General features: G+C 47.0%; 1 protein-coding gene across 4 annotated transcripts in view; it reads left to right on the top strand.

Annotated features, from left to right (window-relative positions):
• RCAN2 (regulator of calcineurin 2) overlaps positions 1-12,978 on the top strand; it is a 273,404-nt gene extending 260,426 nt beyond the window's left edge. For all 4 annotated transcript variants that reach the window (XM_046005658.1, XM_046005660.1, XM_046005661.1 and 1 more), the window contains one exon: positions 10,793-12,978. In XM_046005658.1, coding sequence (XP_045861614.1) covers positions 10,793-10,950 — 158 coding nt within the window. In that variant the 3' untranslated portion in view covers positions 10,951-12,978. The remainder of the gene's footprint in view (positions 1-10,792) is intronic.
• The last annotated feature ends 8,397 nt before the right edge of the window (positions 12,979-21,375 follow it).

Here is a 21,375-nt window from a genome sequence, read left to right as displayed (position 1 = left end):
TGTGCTGTCCTGATGTCTTGCCTGCCCCATACCCTAATCTGCCATAATCCTAAATGGCAGAGGCAATATGGCGATCATACTTTGGCCTCGCCATACCTCAACCAGAGTCCTAGCTCCACTTGTCTGAGGTGACTGCAGACCATTTTTTTTTTTTTAATGGTGATTGTTGACAATTCTCAAGGTCATCATGAAGATGGAATAATTAATATACATGAGGTACCCAGCCCAGTGCCTGACATGTAGGAACTACCAAATCTACAGTGGGTGCAATGATCCTTCTGCTCTGAGCAGTATCGTTTTGCAGGACATCCACTTAGAGATGTTTCCCATGCCAGTATATGAATTAAGGTATGGAAAGCCCTTGGAGTAGTGTCTACCAGTCAGCGAGAACGATATGCCCGTCCTTTGTGGTGGAGGCGCTGGTGATTTAACTGGGCTTGTTCTCTGAATGTTTCATGGGCTTGGGGTGGTCTGTGCTTTGCTTTATAGTCTTTGCCTCCCAAGCTGAGAGGGCGTTCTTTGACAGAAGCAGCGGCTACACCAAGGACAAGGGACAGATTTGCCATTCAGTGATTGGGCCCCACCCTCAAAACCACCTACAGCATTTTTCTCTGAGGTCAATCAAAATGAGACGTGAGCTCATGGAACCACAAAGGTATGGGAGAGAAGAAATGTACAAAGGACTTCTCTCTCTCTGGAATGTTTCTTCCTCCCTGGAATACTGGTTTTAATGGAGAATCTGCTTTCCACTCTTATTTAGAAAGTTAGTTCTTTCTCGATTCCCAGGTTGAGCTTACGAATAGGCACTTGTGACTGTACCATGCCGCCAGTTTAAGCCCCTCTGCCCTAGGGTCTCTCCTCTTCTCTTTTGTTGCTGTCCATGAGGTTCCAACATGAAGAAACATTTGTCTTGCTTTACGGTGATGACTAAAACTCGGGATGTGAGTTTGAATCCAGGCACCACCCTTTATTAGCTGTGTGACCTGGAGACACTCTCCAAATCCCTCTGTGCCTCTTGTCTGATACCAGATTGTTGCTGGTATCAGACAAGATAACCGTATGAATCTATGTCCAACACAGGACATGGTGAATGCTCAGTGTGGTACCTATTTTTGATCACTTGATTTTTAAGCCATATCTTAGTCTTTGGTTAAAGTGTAAATGTGCCTATGTTAAGCTCTTAGCTCAGGGTTTCTCAGGGCAAAAGCTGTGATATTTTGGAACTGACAGTCCTACACACTGCAGTCCATTTAGCATCTTTGGGCATCACCTGCCAAATGCCAGTATCCACACACAGCCCAGTCCCTGTGAAAACCAAAAAATGAAAATTTAAAAAAAAAATTCTTATTGCATTTCCAGACACCACTGGAAGCTAAGCACCCTTGTTTGAGAACCACACTAATTACGCTTCTGCACCATTTATCAGGTGGATCTCAAATGCGAGAAAGACATAGAGGCAAGGAGTGCCTGGGAAGAGGTCAGAGGTGCCAGTGTGGGGCGGAGAAAAGAGAGGTGAGAGAGGAGAGCTGTCCAGAGAAGTATCACCACCACCACCCCAACTCCTTCCCCATACACACACACTTTCTTTCCTCCCCTTTGAAATAACAGGGGAATTATTATTCCCCTAATAGGGAAATAGAGCTTTCTGGTAGATAACTTAAAAATACTGTTAAATCATGTATGGGGGTGGCCGTACAGCTTTTGGAAACTTCCAGACGTTTTTCACCTTAATGCCTCCTTTTCTTGGGGAGCACTTTAGGCCCCAAAGCAAACTAGCATCAGCCCTTCCAGACTGAGAGAGGCTTAAAAGACATGGTGACTTCAGACACCAGCCAGGGTCTGGGAGGAAGAAAGGAAGTGTAAGTCACCACACTGTGCCGCTGTTTCCTGCCATCAGCTCTCCTACTGCCCCCCACCCCCAACTCCCTCAGCTCCACTGACCCCACCCCTGTCCCAGTCCTCTGAGATCCCCCTCAGGGCCAGGCGCCTCTGTCTCTGCTGTTGACATGGGAGTGGTAGAGCGGGGCTGGCAGCCTTGCTCGCCTTCCCCACCCTGCCAAATTCAAGTCCTAAACCTAATACATGAAAGGAAAGGAAATCTAAGTGTGAATGCCTTTCAGGCACATTTCACATTACATACACTCTTCCCTCAGTCCCTGTTTGCAATCCCATGAACAGGCAGCATGCTCAGTAAAACTAACTCCTAGAAATCCTGTGGTTTTGTTCCATAGATAAAGACGGATGCTCCCTCGTTCCTCTTGAAAATAGCGCATTCACAATAAAGTACAGAGGAAAGGGGTTTGTAATGCCTTCTAACTGGAGAAGCCAGAAATCACTTTGATATTGGAATTTCCCTTCCTCCTCTTACTCAGATATAAAGGGCTCTTCATTTCAGTCAAGTTCAGTGTGTGGCACACAGCCCAGCATGGTTCTGTGTTCAACGGCCCTGGTAGAAATGTGCTTCACTTGCGTTGATAAGCCATCATCCACTCTTAAAATTCAGTGCAGATTAATAACAGAGGCCTTCTTTTTCCTTACGGGGTTCAGAACTCACTGAGGGTTGGATAAGACTAAGACAGAGGAGATGAATCACACCAGCTCTCTGTCCGAGGCCATGCCGAAGCCCAGAATGTGGCTGAGCTGAGCACCAGCAAGCGCTTCCCAAGGCTGAAATCCAGACCGAGCAGTGCGACTCCCCCTGCCTGCCTGTGGACTGGTCCCCAGGAACAGAGTCTCCTGCCCTGGCCTCAGCACCTGGCCGAGAGCAGAACAGGATGCAGGCAGAGATGGTCCACAGAGCAAAGTGGATTGGGTGAGCTGAGCACCTCAGTTCTTTTCCCCTAAGCTGTCACTCTGCTTCCGCTGGAGAGGAGTAAGAAATCGGCCAGAGAGAGAGGTCCCAAGTGGTTTGCTCATGGACCTACATCCCTAAGGAAGGAAGGATGGAGACTGGTGTGGTATCCAGTCTAACATAGCAGGCGAGCAGAAAAAAGAGGATAAAGCACAAGCAATTCATTTCGATTCACCTGTAGTGGCTTAGCTTGCTTCTGAACAAAGAAAACTTGTGTGATCCGGGACTTATCCATTGCCACATAACAGACTATCCCAAAATGAAGGTCTTGGAACATCAACAATCTTTTTTTTTGCTCACAAATCTATTTAGGGCTCAGGGGACAGCTCATCTCTGCTCCATGCAACATGGCTCGGGACTTTCAAGGTGGTTTCCTCACATGGTTGGCACGTCAGTGTGCTGCTGGCTGGAAGCTCAGACAGGCGATAGGTGAAGGACTCTCGTTCCTCCTCGTGTGAGCCTCTTCATGGGCTGCTTGTGCTTCCTTACAACATGGACGCAAGGTTCTAGGAATGAGCCTCCTGACAGAGCAAGGTAGAAGTGTGTGTGTGGTTTTGGGACTTAACTCAGAATTCACACTGGTTACTTCTGCCACAGCGTGTTAGTTGAGGCAGTCGGAAAGGCCTGTCCAGATTTGAGGGGAGGGAACACAGTGGGAACAGTCGTCCACGAAGAACTGGCAAAGTTACTGAGGAGTAATGTTATGATCGTCGCTGTGCAACACAGTCCGCTAAGACCCAAACATGCCTACTGAGAATTCACCTTCGGTATGAGAGATAATAAAATTAGAGCCAGAAGGAAACATAGAAAATTTTCTTCCCAAGCTATGGTAATAGATGTCAGTCAAATCATTTTATAATATATACCCCTTTCTTTTCATAATTGATTATTGTTATCTTTTGAGAAGAGTCATTGTCAAGGAGACCATGCCTCGAACAACTACCAATTGACCGAAAGAAAAAGATACAAGATGTTCCTCTTCAGCTAGAGAACAAATGTTTACTAAAATATAAGTTTTGTGCCTTATGAATGTATTAAAAGTATAAGTTAGGGGCGCCTGAGTGGCTCAGTGGGTTAAAGCCTCTGCCTTCAGCTCAGGTCATGATCTCAGGGTCCTGGGATGGAGCCCCGCACTGGCTCTCTGCTCAGCAGGGAGCCTGCTTCCCCCCCCCGCCCCCGCCCCGCCTGCCTCTCTGCCTACTTGTGATCTCTGTCTGTCAAATAAATAAATAAAATCTGGGGGAAAAAAGTAAAAGTATAAGTTAAACCCAGCTCCCTTTGGGGAGTGTCTCTTGTCAAAGATGACCCCGTGGGAATCAGGACAGGCAGCGCCCGAGAGTGATTATGAGCACATTCATTGAGGTCTGACGGTCCCGAGTTTGAATCCTCCCTCTGCCATTTATTTCCTATGTGATTCAGTTTCCTCTTGCATCAACTAAAAAGGATGCCACCCACAGTCCAGAGCCGTTATCATCATTAAATATCCAATTGACGGGAAGTACTTTGAGCTGTGTCTGGCATTTAGTAAGAGTGTGGGAAATAGTCGTTGTGAAGTTTAAAGCAGATGGCAAGTTTCCACGACACCTCCTGTGTCCTCACACTGCCAACACACTGACAACAGGGTAAATACGTGTCCTTTCTTGGTTTTCAGCCTCGCTGAAAATCCAAAACTTAACACATGTTAAACACCAGGAGAAAAATTCACGTGTGAGTACGTACTGGACATTGGACAAGTAAAACAAGTAAATGGCCAAGGTTGGTGCCTTTCATAAATCAGTAATGTATTTATTGAGCATTTACTTGTGCATCAAAGGGCAGCCATCACCTAAATCACCATTTCAGCAGCTTGGAATATAAAACACCACTAGATGAAATAACTAATGTATAATGTAAAAGGTGATATAATTAGGCATTATAACAAGTGATTCAGAAAAAGAAAAAGATCTCGTTTAAAATCAACTTCAGATTTGGTCCCTTCTCATGGGAATACAAATGTGGAAAAGGTGGGGAGGGAGGAAAAAGGTGAGGAACTTACCAATGGTGGGGAGGTGGGCAGTAGCGAAGAGAGCGAGGCTCATTCCATCGTGAGGGTTGGAGTTTATGACACGCCCCTGTTCATTTGAACTGGAGGACTCGGCATGTCACCATCCACCCCTCCTTGCTGTTTACAGCACTGACTCAACTGAGTAGAAGCTCTGTGGCATTATTTCCCTGCTTAATACTTTAACTGCTCTGTGGTGTGACTAGATGAGTTCATCATATTGAAAACAGGAAATTATTTGGGGCAACTGTAGCACTGACCACCACATCGCCTTATATAATCATGACGTGCATCTCAGGACGGCTTTCTTAAGAATCTGACAAATATTTCTTTATTTCGTAGCATCCATGTGGATGTTATTCCCATTTGTCTGATGAGGAAAACTGAGTCCTAGAATGTTATGTGTCTCTGAACATCACATCGCTAGTACGTGATAAGGTGATGTTCCCAAATGTTGTTTTAGGAAGCTTATTCTGACAGGGAAGCTTAGTTCCCGGGGTGGGAATACCAGCTGAGATTCGCCAAGTGAGAGAGAATGGGGGCGTTACAAGCAGGTGGTAGTGAGGGAGTCTATGGAGAAATATTTCAAAGTGTTACTGAATGATGCTCAGGGACAGTTTGACCACCATGGATGAAAGGCAGAGAAGCTTCTAGAATGACCAAGTCTGTGGATGGCACCTAGAGGATGAAACCTCCCAGAGAAATGTGATAGCTGGAAAGGAAACACAGATGGACAGGGAACATAACTAATTCTACTTTGGCTGTGTGAGTTTGGAGAAGAGTGAGAGATGTTTGGAGAGATGTCCATAGCAGGCCAAATGCAGGTGTGAGTTCAGGCTGAGGACAGAGCATCTCATAGAGACAGACATTGAGAACTCACGATGCTCCAGAGAGACACTCTGCAGAGAAGAACGCCAGCCATGGGAGGCCTAAAGCAAACCCTCGCCTCATGCCTGCTCAACTCTTCGGTCTTTTGAAAGCCCTGGGATGGGGTTCTGTCTCCTGGAGCTGCAGCTCACATGAGGACCTGCCCAAGGAGGCCCTCCAGGGACAGAAGGGTTTCCCTTGCCTTCCATCTCGAGAGTTCTCTGATCAAGAATCTGAACCATCTCGGCTCTGCTGTCATGTTCATAAATAGAGCTTTGTAACATCTCCCTGCCCTTACCTCATCTCATTATGTGGATTTTTTTAGAGACACTGTGCATCGTCATGCTGATTATTTCGAGAGAACTCAAGAAGGGGCCAACTTCTGCCCCACGAGCCAAAGGTGGCAGCATGATGAGGCACCTCTGGGGGTACTCAGACCAGCAGTCACCCACACATGTCGCCTTACCCCCCAGCTCCCTGCTCAGAACAGGGATGTGCCCTTCTCCCTCCTGAGAGCAGGAGGCAGCCCGTGGACACCTCCACTTCCTCCAGACTTGCGGGAATCAGGATGTGGAGGAGGGTTTGAATACAGAGTGAGGATTGGGAGTGTGATGGGTGACCCTCTGCTTGTCCTTCCAAAGAAATGCTCTACTGGCCACGCTCTGTGTGGTGTGGCAGCCCCAGCCCACCCAGAGTGGACAAGGCCCCTGGGGCTCCTTGTCCCCTGCCTAGCCCAGTTGGTCACCCTGCAGCGAGACAGCATTGACGTCAGCCCTCGTGGTAGAGGAATTAGCTGAAGCCCAAAGGGAAAGAGAGGCCAAAAAAAGAAAAATTCAATCCAGCCACACCAAAGTGATTTCTTTTTAGTCTGTGGGGCGCTTAGCAGCTGTTAAGCTTTGCTGGATTTTGATAGTAGAAAGTTTCCAAAGATAGAACAGTGAAATGTCAGAGTTAATGGGATCACAGCAATAAAGCATCTGTACTACCAAGCAGCCTGACTTTGTTAGCTCGACGGGCTCAACAACATGAGGGTTGCCCAGCACGGAGCAGCGCCCTGGGCTTTCCTGTCCCATCCTGAGTGCACCCCCCGCCCCCAACACCCGCACACCTGCCTGAGAGGAGAGCGCTCGGGCTTGAATTGGTAAACACATTCCAACTCGAGGTATCTTTAAGACAGTGTTCTTTATCAAAGCCAGGGCGAACAAATGGCTTAACTAAAAGGCTAGCTTCATTATGTATATTTTACTGTAATAGAAACATAAATATATATATGCACATACATATATCAAGGTAGCAGCTGGCTGCTTGCAGACATATGAGGAAAGAGGCAGGTATTGGGTCAGACCCCTGGTGGGGTCCCTGCCACCCGCCCCCCAACCCCACTGTCTGCTCACTCGATGGACGATGGCAGATTCTCTGCTGTGGATAGGAGATTGCCACTGCCTCACCCTGCATGGCGACCAGGCACAGGACTCCCCCAGCCACTCCGGTTTCCTCAAGGGGTGCTTCCTCTCTAAACCCGGAGACCTTCCAAGAAATCCTGTAGGCGACAAGAACAACCTCACCGTGTGTTGACTCTTCTCTTTCTCCATCTCTTGTGGGAGGACGTCCCTCCTTCAGCATCGCAAAGCATTCCCGAAGGAAAGAGAGCATTTTGGAAACCGTGGGTAGGAGGAACTCATCACCGTTTGCTGTGGCATTTGGAGGGGCTTATTGCCGTCCCAGAAACAGATGAGAAAGGAGACCATCGATGAAATCCTGCTGCTGGCGCTGATTCAGAGGAGCCCTGGCTGCTTTCCCCCTTGGCGTCCTCAGCGTCCCTACCTCCTGCCCTTGACCTACGCCGTTGGCCGGTTCCCATGAAAAATGGACGATGCAGAATGGAGGAAGGGGGGAGGCACGTTAGGTGCAGGCCAGCGCCTTGGAGGACCGCAGCCTCCTGCAAGCCACGTGGACCCCTGTAACACCGGCCACGCTGAAGCACAGGGAAGCGCACGGTGGGGCGGGGGAGGGGTGCTGGGTACCAAAGGTGATGTCACCCAGTCAGAATTCCCTAGGTTGCATCCTCATACCAGTATACTCTCTTTTTTTTTTTTTAAATTAATTGATTGATTGGGAGGAGGGGCAGCGAGAGAGGGAGAGTCGTAAGCAGGCTCCCTGCCCAGCGCGGAGCCCAACACAGGGCTCAATCTCACCACCCTGTCATCATGACCTGAGCTGAAATCCAGAATAGGACCTTCCACCAACTGAAACACATAGGCGCACCCCCCAGGAAATTCTGGTTTCAACAAGCAGGGCCACTAAGGGGTCAAGAGTTTGAGAAGCGAGGCTCAACGATGCCGCCCACCAGGTCTCTGCCCATCCCGGGGCCCAGCGCCTTTTGTGCAAGAGCTCGTTTCCCTGTAGATTCCGCTCCTGAGCCATAGTTGAAGCCTTGCTTTTCCCGCAAGATTTTGGTAAACATGACAACTGCTTTAAAGGAGAACGGAAGGCAATTGAATGAGCTGTCTGCTGCTAGGCCCACCAGAGCTGTGAGCACAGGCCTTAGAAAGGACTTAAGAGGGGATCTGGGCAGTGAGGTGAGCGCTGGCTGTGTCTGCTCTCCGGCGGGGAAGCAGAGGGGAGCACGAAGGGCTCAGGCACGTGTCTAAGTTCTGTCCAGGTTCTGCTTCATGTCCCCTGCTTTTGTCCCTGTCCTCTCCTGAACCCAGACTGGTCCACGTTTGCCAGAGGTTTCATACTTGCTGCCACGATTCTCTCTACCTACAAGTTCACCAAATCTAGACTTTAAATTGCAGGGTCCTTATGAGCCATATTTCTATGGCTCTGACTAGTTCTGTCCCTCTTGGCTACTTTCAATAAGCAGTGAAATCCCAGAGCTGAAACACTCCATGTTTGTGAACTATCCCTTGCCCTCACCCAGGAAAGCATTTGCTCTATACAACAGATGTCAAAGGTGGTCCAACAAACACTTCTCTGACTTTTAACAGAAGGAGAACACTCTTAGCGGTCCATGGCTAGATTAGTTTGCTAGGCCTGCCACAAAACCAAGTACCACAAACCGAGGGGATTACAGAACAAAAATTTAAAAAAATTTTTTTTAGGGATGGCTGCGTGGCTCGATCAGTTAAGCCTTTGGCTCAGGTCATGATCTCAGGGTCCTGGGATCCAGTCCCACATCTGGCTCTCTGCTCAGCGGGGAGTCAGCTTCTCCCTCTGCCTCCGCTGCTACCCCTGCTTGTGCGCGCACACTCTCTCTCTCTCTCTCCCTCTGTCAAAGAAATAAATAAAATCTTAAAAAAAAAAAAAGTTACAAAGCATCACAGCAAAGGACATCATTCCAGATAGTCGCAGACTTCAGCTTTTAGTATGTGCAAGGCTGTCTAACTTTAATCTTATGGAGATCAGGGAGGTGTTTTTTGTTTTTCTTATGTTTATGTTTGGAAGGTTCCTTTCTGGTTTTGTTTGTTTTTTAACAAAGCAGACTTACCATGCATGCTCAGGGTGGAAATACAGCCCATGCTTTGAGGTTGTGCCAGGTCATTTTGGCCTTGACAAATGTTAAAGGATAGCTTCCCTGGGAGACCAGGAGCAGGTCCACAAACATTAAAGTTGAAAATGTTCTTTATCAGTAGGTACGAGGATGTGGCTGTCATGACTGGTGAGAGACTGTGCAGGGTCTTCTGTCCTGGTCTAAGAAACGAGGACTTGATCTAGTGAGGTCTGGAAAGCCACTGACCAGGAGGATGTCCGGGAGACACTGCTTTTAGATTTTCTGTATTTGTGAAAGATGGGGAATGAAAGGTGCATGTCAGGAGAAGGGTAAGATGAGTATGTCAGCAGTTAAGTTGAGAAGTTAATAGCATGCAGATGGGATGCCTGCGTGGCTCAGCTGGGTAAGTGCCTGCCTTCGGGTCAGGTCATGATCCCAGGGTCCTGGAACTGAGTCCGCGTGGGGCTCCCAGTTCAGCGGGGTGTCCACTTCTCCCTCTCCCTCTGCCTGCAGCTCTACCTGCTTGTGCTCTCTCTCTCTCAAATAAGTAAATAAAATCTTTAAAAGCATGCAGATGGAGAATGCTCCCTCCTCCTGCCTGACTACATGGAGGTCTTCTACTTTTCTTTCAGACCTAAGCCAGTTGTCATCTCCACCAGGAAGGCTTTCAGGGTTACTTTCTCCTTAAAATTTGGTGCCACAATCCTTGACATATATAGCCACGCTAGCACTTACCGTGGTATTTTGTGACACTTCCTGTTTCCACACTGGGCCACAGGACTGTGCTTTTGCGACAGACACAAGGATCTTACATTGCGCCCGTAGCCTTTTCCCAGCAATAGGCCAGACCATGGGGAATGCTCAGTAAATACCTCCTAAAGGGGAACAAAGGCAGGAAGCCAGTCAGCTACCAGCCATTTGGCCGTAAGATGAGCCAGTCAAGAAGGACAGACTTTTGGAGCTTGAAGGGACCTTGACTGTCCTCTAACCCCGTCACCCAGCAGCCACCGCAAATCCCAGACAGTGATGATCCTGCTTTAACCCATCCTGGGGCAGCTCTTGCTATCAAAGTGTGGCTGGAGGAGACTTTGGAGACTGCCCTGTTGACAAGGTGAAGAAGTGAAGCTGTTGGCCCAAGGTCACTCAGCAATCAGCAGTGGTGATGGGAAACAGAAGAGAAACTGAGAACGAGCTGTCAGAGCGACCCCATCGTCACCACGATCCTGAGGACTGTAGTCACGATCATGTGGAAGTTTACAGTTGGGGATGCTGACTGAGGCTGCAGGAGGGTGAGTGGCCCGTGCGGGCTTGTCGGGCTGACAGATGGTATGGTGCGGCGCAGATAGATGATAGTGTAGTGTAGTGTAGATACAGTGACCGAGCAATCTCACTCCATTTTGTGATGCCCTGTGCCATTCCTGGATAAGATCCGGGCTTCCCAAAACACTGTGAACTGTCCTTCCTTCCAGAACAAACATCGCCAGAGAATCCGCTTTGAGCTCCCTTCCCCTTTATCACCCTCCTTTTTCTTGCCTTTCAGGAGAGAAGTATGAGCTCCATGCGGGAACCGAGTCCACCCCAAGTGTCGTCGTGCACGTATGCGACAGCGACATAGAAGAAGAGGATCCAAAGACTTCCCCAAAGCCAAAAATCATCCAGACCCGGCGCCCTGGCCTGCCGCCCTCCGTGTCCAACTGAGCTCACTGCTCCGCCTCAACGATAATATCTGTCTCCTCTTTATCATGCTTTTTTTTTCTCTCTGTTGTTTGTTTGTCGAAAAAAAAAATAATTGCCTTTCAATCCCTGGGTGTTTGGTTGTTTGAGATTCCTTCCTTGTAATCAAGCCTCTCGGACAAAAGGGCTAGGAAAAGGTGATATGTTTCCTGATCAGATCATATCCATTGAGTAATAATCCATTATTTAGAAGGTTCTAGAAAAAAAAAAAGTAGTATTTTCTTATTAAAATATCAGCACCGCCTATATCTTCATTCTCTCATGTTGATCCAAGCCAGAGACATCAGTGACACATAGCACCCATGTTGTCTGTGATCCATTTCAGTCCCAGTCCTGACGTGTGTGCGTTGTTTCTTCCTGGCCACTTAAGTAGGACCATAAGTAAACTTGACTTTGACTGCATGAGATATCCCTATCTGGTCTCACTCAGTCCTCTGCATCCCGACATTCCCAGGACATGCATGATCACCAGCATTTATTTTCATGATTCGAGGATATACTATAACTCTCAGACTGTCAGCATCCAGCCATGTCCTATCTAGACTAGAAAAATTATCAGCATCATCCAGCTCAACAAGTCTGGGTATAGCCACTATTTTGAGTCAATCCTTTATAGCTCTGTTAAAATTCCTGGAGACAACACTGAGCTTGGCCCCAAAGATATTCCTCCATAGATTTTGAACACCACTTCCGTAGAGTACTTTCCCAGACTCACGGGGGAGGCTTGTCCAGGGTGACAGAGACCGATTTCAGACAAACCTATTTATTACAAAAGTTTCATGGTGTCTGAATGATTGTTTTTTCTCTTTGTATATTTGTACAAATGTTTCAGCTGTGCTTTTAAACTCTGGATGTTTTTTATTTAGTGATTGTTCAGCCATTAGCTGCTTAAAGACATAACTATGTGCATTGCTTATGAATGCATTCATATACTAATACAGATAATCTGATAATATTACACTCTACTATGGATAATGCTGAATTTTGGAATGGCACAAAACTTCTCATGCCAATATATAAATGACTAGCCAACATCTTTGCTATCAAGAACACTCGTTTTTAAATAAAGGGAAGAGGCATGTGTCCATCGTAGACAATTTGGGTGAAGCTAGATCTCCAGAACTGAATATTTGAAACAGGAAAGGAGGGTAGATCAGCAAACATATACCAATCCTACTCATGCTATGGCCATGTTGCTCAAAAACATTTGTTTTCGTCACATGTGATATTTCTATTTCTGTAGCCCGAAGTGCATTACCGAAGATACACCTCTAAAACCATTACCTTCTGCTCTTTGTACAAGGCCTCATACCCACCCCTGTACATTAATGAATTACTTTAGAAGCAAATGCCAGTTACAAGGGAGTGGGGAAATACTTTCATTACCCAAGCCTCAGAAAAACACGCGAGAACAATAACACAGCCATCTTATGGAAGGATTGTTGTGGTTTTTGACTAAGGTGTACAGTTAGTTTCGGCAGAAACTTAAAACAGACTGATCACTCAGAAATTCAAGTCCGTTCTACTGTGAATATAGCAATATCATACTGGACACAGTATAGGTGAAACTGAGAACAGCGTTGCTTGTAAAACCCTGAGTTTCCATAAGAAAAAAAAAATGCAGGCTCCTTTTAAAAATAAAATCTGAGGAGTGTATAGTAAGCAAATGCTTTGTCCTTTGCTGTGGAGGTTTTTGGTGTTTCATCAACAATGGCAGATTAGACTTCAAAGTGGAGGAATGCTGCCCTCTAGTGGAAGAAATATTTTTCTGAGCTTTTGAGACCTGGCGGAGAAATGCAGCTGTCAGCCATTTTGTGCTGAGCCTCTTCACAGTCTTCTGCCGGGTCGTTGGACTTCCTAAGCTACTCAGTTTTCAGAACGCAGGTTCTAAGGAAATCTGGATGAGAAAAATTTAAAAAAAAAATATATATATATATATATACACACACACACACACACATATATATATACACACACACACATATATATATATATATGTTTGGAAATTATTTTTTAAGTGTTTTAAAGCAGATCCCATCAGTCATTTCCAGCCAAATTTAGCAAAGGTTAAAATGATCATCCTGTGTAGTCACAAAATAAAAACACAGTGAAGTGGATGACCTAAGGGGTTAGTCTTGGGGACATTTATTGCTAAGTTTCCATGTGAGTCTGTCCCAGGTCAAATAATTCTTTCATTAGGTTGGGTTTGGGGAGAGGGAAAGAGGAACTTTACCCAGGAGAGCTGTAAGAAACCGGAAGGGGTCCTTGAAGGGTTTCAGGGGAGCCTCCTGCACTGTGCAGTCAAATGCTCTACCCCTGAGCTATACCCCCTGCCTCCTGCACTGTGAAAGTCAAAATTGCCTCAGCATTTCCATGACGCACCTTATGCAAACCTCTTTAGCACTGTTTTCAGTTTGAAAAGTCTGACTATGGAGGGGGAGGGGGAGATTTCCACCAACCAAATCATTTGTGCACGTGTATAGCTCAAAGAGCTTAGACTTCAAATATACCTGGTGAATGACTCTTTGTCCATGTAGTATAATTTCTGTGTTGTCTGTCTGAGCTGACTCCTTTTCGAGTGGTAATTGTGGAAGAATGCAATTCAGCCTATCGTCTTTGTAAAAAGCTACCAACACACGGGATTAATTTAGCTGAGCGCTTACTGAAAGGAGTAGAGTGGGAAGCTGGTTGGCAGTCACACTGAAGGAACGGGAATTTGAGCAAGGCCTGGAGGGATGGGTTGGGCTCTCATAAGGGGAACTATTTTATTGTCATGTGTCAACCATCTTGGTCCAAGAAGCCATTTCAAAATAAAGATTTTATTTATTTATTTGACCAGAGATCGCAAGTAGGCAGAGAGGCAGGCTGAGAGAGAGAGAGAGAGAAGCAGGCTTCCTGCTGAGCAGAGAGGCCAATGATGTGGGGCTCGATCCCAGGACCCTGAGATCATGACCTGAGCCAAAGACAGAGGCTTAACCCACTGAGCCACCCGGGTGCCTCTCAGATGTACAGAGGACCCTCTTTAAACATCGCTCCCACATGGTTCTTCAGTTTAAAACACCATAAGAAACCCAAAGTAGGAAAAATTTTATTATGGAGAACACAAAAAGCACTATCATAAAATAAAAGATGGACACATCGTATTTCACAAAGAGCATCTGTTCATCCAATTATACCATTAGGAGAGTGAAAGGGAAAGTCTCGGACTGGGGAGGATATTTGCAACACATACAGTTCTTAAATAACTCCCATCTAAAACACAGAATGAACTCCTACAGATCAGTAAGAAAAAGGCAGACAATCCATCTTTTAAAACTGGTCAAAATGCTTAAATGGGGACTCCACACACAGGCAATTCACATACACATACCCATGCCTGAAATACCCATGTGGCCCATAAACATTTGAAGGAAGCATTCAGCATCATGTTGCATCAGAGAAGTACAAATCAGGATCTCAACAAGGTATACCACAGCCCTATAAGAATGAGCAACATTGAGTGTGGGGGAGTACTGAAGTGCCGGTGACAATAGGGACCAAGACAGAATAAACTCATGAAGGTCAAACACATGCCTCTCTGGAGACAGTTCCTCTCCAGGACACAACCAGCAGATAGGAGTTCTCATGACCACCAAAATACCTGTACCGCGATGTCCCCAGGAGCACTGCTTAGAACAGCCATTAACCAGATACAACCCAAGGGCCCTCCCATTCTACGATGAGTAAATAAACCAGTACATTCACACCAAGGAATATCACAAAGCCATTCCCGGGACACATCACAACATGGGCGGATCTCAAAATCATACTTTTTGAACAAAGACAGACGTGAAAGAATACATGCGGTATAACCCCACTTACGATGTTAAGAAACAGTCCAAAGTGACCCATATTGATAGAAATTACAATAGTGTTTACCTTTTGGAAGACCTTGACTGAGAAGGGACACCTGCCAGCCTCACGAGGGAAGCTATAAACAAACATCCCACCTGGATTCCCGTGGGTGGATACATATGTAAAAGTCCTTTAAAATGTGCACAATATAGTGCATGTAAATTATCCCTCAAGTGAAGCAAAAAAACACCAAAAAAGTGAAGAGAATAGGAGGAAGGAGCCATTAGTGGCAAAAAGGGTTTGGAATGTCCCCAGCCTTAAAACACATCTCAGCCGTCCTATGTCTCTGAGATACTTCCGCATATACAGAGCCTTCCCTTGAAATAATCTTTAAGTATTTTGTAAAACAGGAAGCACAGGACTTAAGGCTGGGGGAGGGGACAAATATTTCCCCGAAGAACTACTGTGCACCTGACACTGGGCGCAATGGTGAGCACATCCCTGCCGTTTCAGGAAGGAAGGTCTAGTGTGGGAAAGAGGTAATAAACAAAGAAATAAGCAAGTAATCACAAGTTCTGGGAGGCATACGCAGTGAGGAAAAGCAAGAGCACACTATGAGGACTGAGAACATAGGTGGAAGATGGTGGTCAGGGACGGCCTTTGACCTGGAAGCTAAACTATGGCCGCCAAGTGCCACTGAAGGGCTAGAAGAACATTCTAGGTAGCAGGGGTGGAGGCCACGGATTTGGAAAGTCCTAGTGTTGGAGGGACCTGACGGGGGTCATCAGCATGGCGGACTGCAGAGAATGGGCTTGAGCATGTCCCAAATGAGGTGGGGAAAGGGGGCAGGGCCTGGGCTCTCTGGAACTTGGCAGGCCTGGGCAGTGGGCTTGGGATTCATTTTAAGCACAAGAGAAGGGTTTTCAGTTGGGAAACATGTGACTCAATCCAGCTTGTGGGTCATTCTTCTTTGAGAGACGCTTCCTAAGACAAAGCAACAGCCCTAAATGTCCAGATACTCCAGTGTGAGGACTGGACCCCCAGTGTCCACTTTAGGCTGCAAAAGATGGCTTTGAAGAGCTGTGCTCGTCATCCCGCGGTCTGATCGGCCAAAGGGATTCTCAGCAACCAACCTCAATACGCAGTATCTTCCATCGTTCTAGAAAAGTCTGGGGTTTTTTTGTTTTTGTTTTTGTTTTGTTTTTCCTATTTCTGCTCAGATCATTTAGAAGGCCATGGTGCAGGAAAGGGGGGACAGAGCAAGTGATAAAGAATGATAAGTCAGTGTTTCAGGAAAACATTCATTTCGCTGCTGGTACAGAGTGTCCCCGCCAGAAGCCACCATGCTGAGCATCACTGAACACTTGGCAGGCCTCCCCCTCAAATTTATGTAATCTGAGAAAGGGGAACATTTCAAGAAAAGTTTCCTGTCAAAATCATTCATTTGCTCCTTTCAAAGACAGTCTAGGGAGATGTTATTGGAGTTGATTCAAGAGCTTTTTAGGTTTCTAAAAAGAAGTTATAGCCAAGGTTAACTGTGTGTGTGTGTGTGTGTGTGTGTGTGTGTGTGTGTGTGTGTGTACCCAAGTGCATTTGATGTAAGTTGGAAAGAGAAAACCCAGAATGGGCTGAATGGCTGAAACACTCTGTGCTGACAATTTGCATGATAATTATTTTCTCCTCTCACCCCATAACTGAGTTTGAAGACTCCTAGGGCTGGGCAGGAGTGCAGGGCCTCCTTCCTGAGTTGTGATCTTTAGTGAAATCATTATCATTTCCCAAACAGACTTGCATTTGCCTCCAGGGTCATTTTTTCTTGAAGCAAGGTTATAGCTGTTTTTATGAAGCTGCCAAACTCAGCACGGGACAGTCCACGTGATGGGTCGTGGCGAAGGGGTGCTGTGGTGTGAGTCCCAGCTCTGCCTGCAGAGTGGAGTCACTTGGGCCCCCGGGGTGCTGGGGTGTTGGTGGCTCACAGCCCTCCCCTGCCCCAGGGACAACCTGCATGCAGTGACAGTCCTGTGGGAGAGGGAAAGCCCCATCCTATGGCTCCAGGGGACACCCCAGCTCCAGATACACCTGTGGGCTCCCCAGAAGTCTGTGCATCTCAGTTCAGCTCTACCCTCTGCCTAAACGCACGTGTTCTCTTCACCGCTGGTGTACCACTGTGGCTTTCCAGCAAACATCCTGTGTGCCCTTCCCCTCTCAGAGTCCATGTCGCAGAGAAACAAGTCTAACCCAACCTCGGTTGCCTTCTCTCCCTCTCATCGAGCTCTCTAGAATTGTAGCACCTTTCTCCAGCCATGCCATTGCCCGCACATGCCTAACAGGGATCAGTCATAAGTCATACCACGGTTGGTTGCTTTCCAAAAACTGCCCAGGAAAATTTCCATCCCGCTGTCTTTCTTTCCTTCCGCTGAGTTCAGGCAGCAGGGACTAGAAGCACGAGTCCCAGGGTCAGAAAGGAGGGCTTCTCCCACTCACCCCACAGTGTCAGGACAGTGAATGCTCTTCAGCTGTTGTCACAGGCCCTTATGAAAAACACAGGGGTCTGTGGCAAGGAGAGGAGGACCCTGATTCTGACCCACGTGCCTCCTACGTGAGAAGGAGATAGAGATGTGTGTATGACATGTGGTAGGTTTACTAAAGTCACTAAAGCTGTTTTCTCTTCCATAAAATGAGTATAAAACCCTACCTTGGTCATGAGCATTTAAAAAGACAGCACTAATTACAGTAACAGTGACAAATGGTGACTAAATTCACAGATGTTAGTGCCACAGGATCTGGGTGTAAACCCCAGCTCTGTCTCGTAGCAAACTTGTGGTCTTCCGCAGGTGCATAAGCTAAGTCTTGGTTTGCCCAGTGCGAAGAGGGCAGGATATCAGTACCCACCTCACAGAGTGAGTGGAATTAAACAAGAAAACACACCAAGGCTGGGCACATAGGAAGTCCACGGCCAGTGCTTTCTATGCTCAGTCCTCCCATGGAGCACTTGACCTTCATATTCTCACCTGATCTTCAAGGTGGGGCTTTCATTGCTCCCATTTTTCATTAAAAAATCATCAGTTTATCCAGGGCTTACTCTTCAGCACGGCTCTTCTAAGTTTTTGCATTCTTATGTAATTCTGTCGATGATCCTAGGAGGAAGGTCCTGATGTCCCACTTTACATGTGAGACAACCACGACCCAGAGGTGTTCTGTCCTTCATACTCAAAGGCTGTTCCCTGCACTGCCCACATCAGCATCAGCTTCCCCGGAAGCTGGTGAGAAATGCAGAGTCTCAGCCCCGCCAGGATCTACGGAACCAGAATCTGGATTTTAACAAGATCCCCCCTCCCATGATTCCCATTCACTTTACAGTTAAAACAGGTCAAGGACCAAATCAAATCCACAGCCATCTAGGACGGTGGAGCAGACACTAACCTGCTTCAATGTGTAGAGTGCTCACCGAAGAAAGTGCTCCAGCAATAAAAATTCCTTTACCCCAGTAATTACTCATTTGGCCAACCTGCCTTCTCTGGACCTAGCCACACTCCAACCTTGCCAGGCATCAGGGCCATGCTCTAGGCTCAGATCAAGTTTGGTCAATGGCCATTCCAATGATTTCCAATAAATGTGCTAGTGAATAAGCTCCAGTGTGATTTCCAGAGAGGAAGTTATACCCCAGGGGCACACCAGAGTTCTGGCAAACAGCCGCTCCTGGTGCTGCTGGGAATAACAGGGTGGTTTCAGGCAAGCACGCCAGTGCTGCCCATGTGGGGCTAGCCCAAAACGAAAGTCAACTCCACCAACCAGGGTATGTGCACCACCTAGAAAACCACTGTCTTTATTCTTATTCTCAGACAGCATGCGAGAAATATGAGAAGAAGTAGGAACCGGGACCAAGATTAATGCACTACCATTAACTAAAGTTCATAGGGAATCAGTGTTTCCAGTTTATCCAGAGAACCTCCTGCCTGGAGGGCATGGTCTGGCAACCTGTATTCTAGGAGCCGAAGGAGAGGCCTGCCAGCCGGTGGGCTGTTTTCAGAGGAGAGGCTCATTACAACCCCTGCCCCTCGTCCCCCCAGTTGTATCCACTATCCTTGATACCCAGACGTTTCTAGTAGACTCTCCCCAGGGATCTGGCCTCCAGGGAGTCTATAAAAAAGGAGAGGCCACAACAGAGAACATCAAATTATATCACCAGAGGAAGTAGGAATCTTTACAATACAGCCCAAAATGACCATAGTCTATCAAATGAAATCCTGTGCCTGAAACCCTGGGTAGGGAGGCTCAGTGAGGATTCTAACTGTTGGTTATTTATTACACATTTCAAGTAATCTTCCCTTTTTCTAACCCACCTGCACCCCGACTTTTATTTATTTTTTTAAATATTTTTTATTTATTTGACAGAGAGAGATCACAAGTAGGCAAAGAGGCAGACAGAGAGAGAGGAGGAAGCAGGCTCCCTGCTGAGCAGAGAGCCCGATGCGGGGCTCGATCCCAGGACTCTGGGATCATGACCTGAGCCGAAGGCAGAGGCTTTAACCCACTGAGCCACCCAGGCGCCCCTGCACCCCGACTTTTAGAGGGACCTCATGCTTTCTGTGACTGAGGACCTGCCCCATGCGCTAGCCCCAGCCTGTCCCCCAAACCTGCTGGAAGTTTAGCTCTCTCTAGTCTGGGAAGTCAACAGCCATGCTTTCTCTAGCTATCTAGCTTCTAAAATGTTGTTGCTCTTCTCCTTTCCTATCCCCCTCATCCTCGTGGGCTTCTTCTTTTTTTTTTTTTTTCATGAAGATTTTGAAGAAAGTAAAAATGAACTCATGAGTTTAATTCACCACGTGTAGCCAGAAATTGGAGTGACTGCCTTTCATAGGCATCTTTCTGACCAAAAGACTTGGCTCTGCCTTATACTGCCAAGGGCACAGAGGCATGGAGTCCTCTCGAAAGGAACATTCTAATTCGTAGTCTTTCATTCCCTCTCACCTCTGTGGGATTATAGAATGTCTGAAAATAGGACAGGAGGCTCTTTTATCTATTGGATACGTCACAGTGAGGAATGTATCACCAAGTAACCTACGTGAAGCCAGAGAAGAAAGAAGCAAATGTGGGTTTTAAACCTCCCTCGGTTTCCCACAAATAATTACAGCGCTAGACAAAAGTTTTCTAACAGCCTGTGCTTTTCCCAAGGCCTGACATGTGATTTCCTCCAGGGCAACGATCTCCCCTCACCAACAGAAGGGCCTTATCTCTTTTTCGTTGTTCTGTGACAGTTTCTAATATCTAAACGTACCTCCTTCTGGCCTTTCGCTGGACCATTGCGATCTGTGTGATGGTGCTAACTTGAAAAGATAACGTAAAGGAAAAGAGACCAAAGACGGGTTAGCACCCAGCTCTGCCCGCTGGAGGAACAATAAGGGACATGTATTGACTACTTTGTTCCTGGTCCTGTCCTTTCCATACTTTTTCTCATTTACGCCTCATGATAGACCACAAAGTTGATCCTTATGATTCTTCCACTTTGCAGATGAGCAAGGCTGGATTTGCAAAGTGCTTGTCTTCAAGCTCAGATGGTCTGGGTCTGAAGCCCACAGTTTGAAACAGGACACTGCACTCCACTCCCGTGGGAGGTGTGCTTCGGATGGTACAGAGGCAGCTACGGCCACCAGCCCACACCTTCTCACTGTCCCTTCGGGTTTATAAAGTGCCCTCACGTGCGTTGTGTTTTTTGACCTCATTGAAAGCCCACAGGAAATGAGTGGATGCCACGGGTGGATACCCTACATCAAATAGCAGAGACAGGGGCACCTGGGTGGCTCGGTGGGTTAAAGCCTCTGCCTTCGGCTCAGGTCATGATCTCAGGGACCTGGGATCGAGCTCCGCATCTGGCTCTCTGCTCAGTGGGGAATCTGCTTCCTTCTCTCTCTCTGCCTGCTTGTGATCTCTGTCTGCCAAATAAATAAATAAAATCTTAAAAAAAAAATAGCAGAGACAACTCAAAGTATGAAGCCTCTAGGGAGAATGGCAGTAGAGACCAGGCATTACCATCACTCCTGTCCTGGGATCTGCTCTACCCCCTCTCTGCGTCGGCCACTGGCTCAGTGATTTCCAGGAAAACACACAGCCTTGCTTTGTGTCTAATGAACATTGGTTTTAGTCCCAGAAGGAGGACGATTTTTCTAAGAGAGGCACACACGCTCAAGTAAAGAGAGCTCAGATCCTTGTTCCTTCTCCCAGTCATTCTTTCCTGCTGAAACTGGAGAGTGGAGTTGACGAGTGGAAGTTGACGTTGGGTCCCGTGATTCATAGATCCAGGAGCAGAAAGAAACATGGGGAAGGCTGGGCATCAGTATCTGATCTATTCAGGGCCCACGGGCAGCCAAACAAGTCATCGAACCTGGGAAAATCATAACAAAATAAGTGGGGCTTTGCAAAAATGCAAATATGTGAATTGTGAGTCATATTATTTTGAGATTAACGAGTGACTGGCAAATCTGAGGGGCCAGTCAGCCTTGGGCTCTGGAGGTCTGGCTGTGATGTGATTCCACCTGGCAGTGGTCGTCCTCTCCA

The sequence above is a fragment of the Meles meles genome, chromosome 5, assembly GCF_922984935.1.
Source record: "Meles meles chromosome 5, mMelMel3.1 paternal haplotype, whole genome shotgun sequence".
Classification (NCBI taxonomy): domain Eukaryota; kingdom Metazoa; phylum Chordata; class Mammalia; order Carnivora; family Mustelidae; genus Meles; species Meles meles.
Note: the sequence above shows the minus strand (reverse complement) of the source record. Positions and strands in the feature narration are given on the sequence as shown.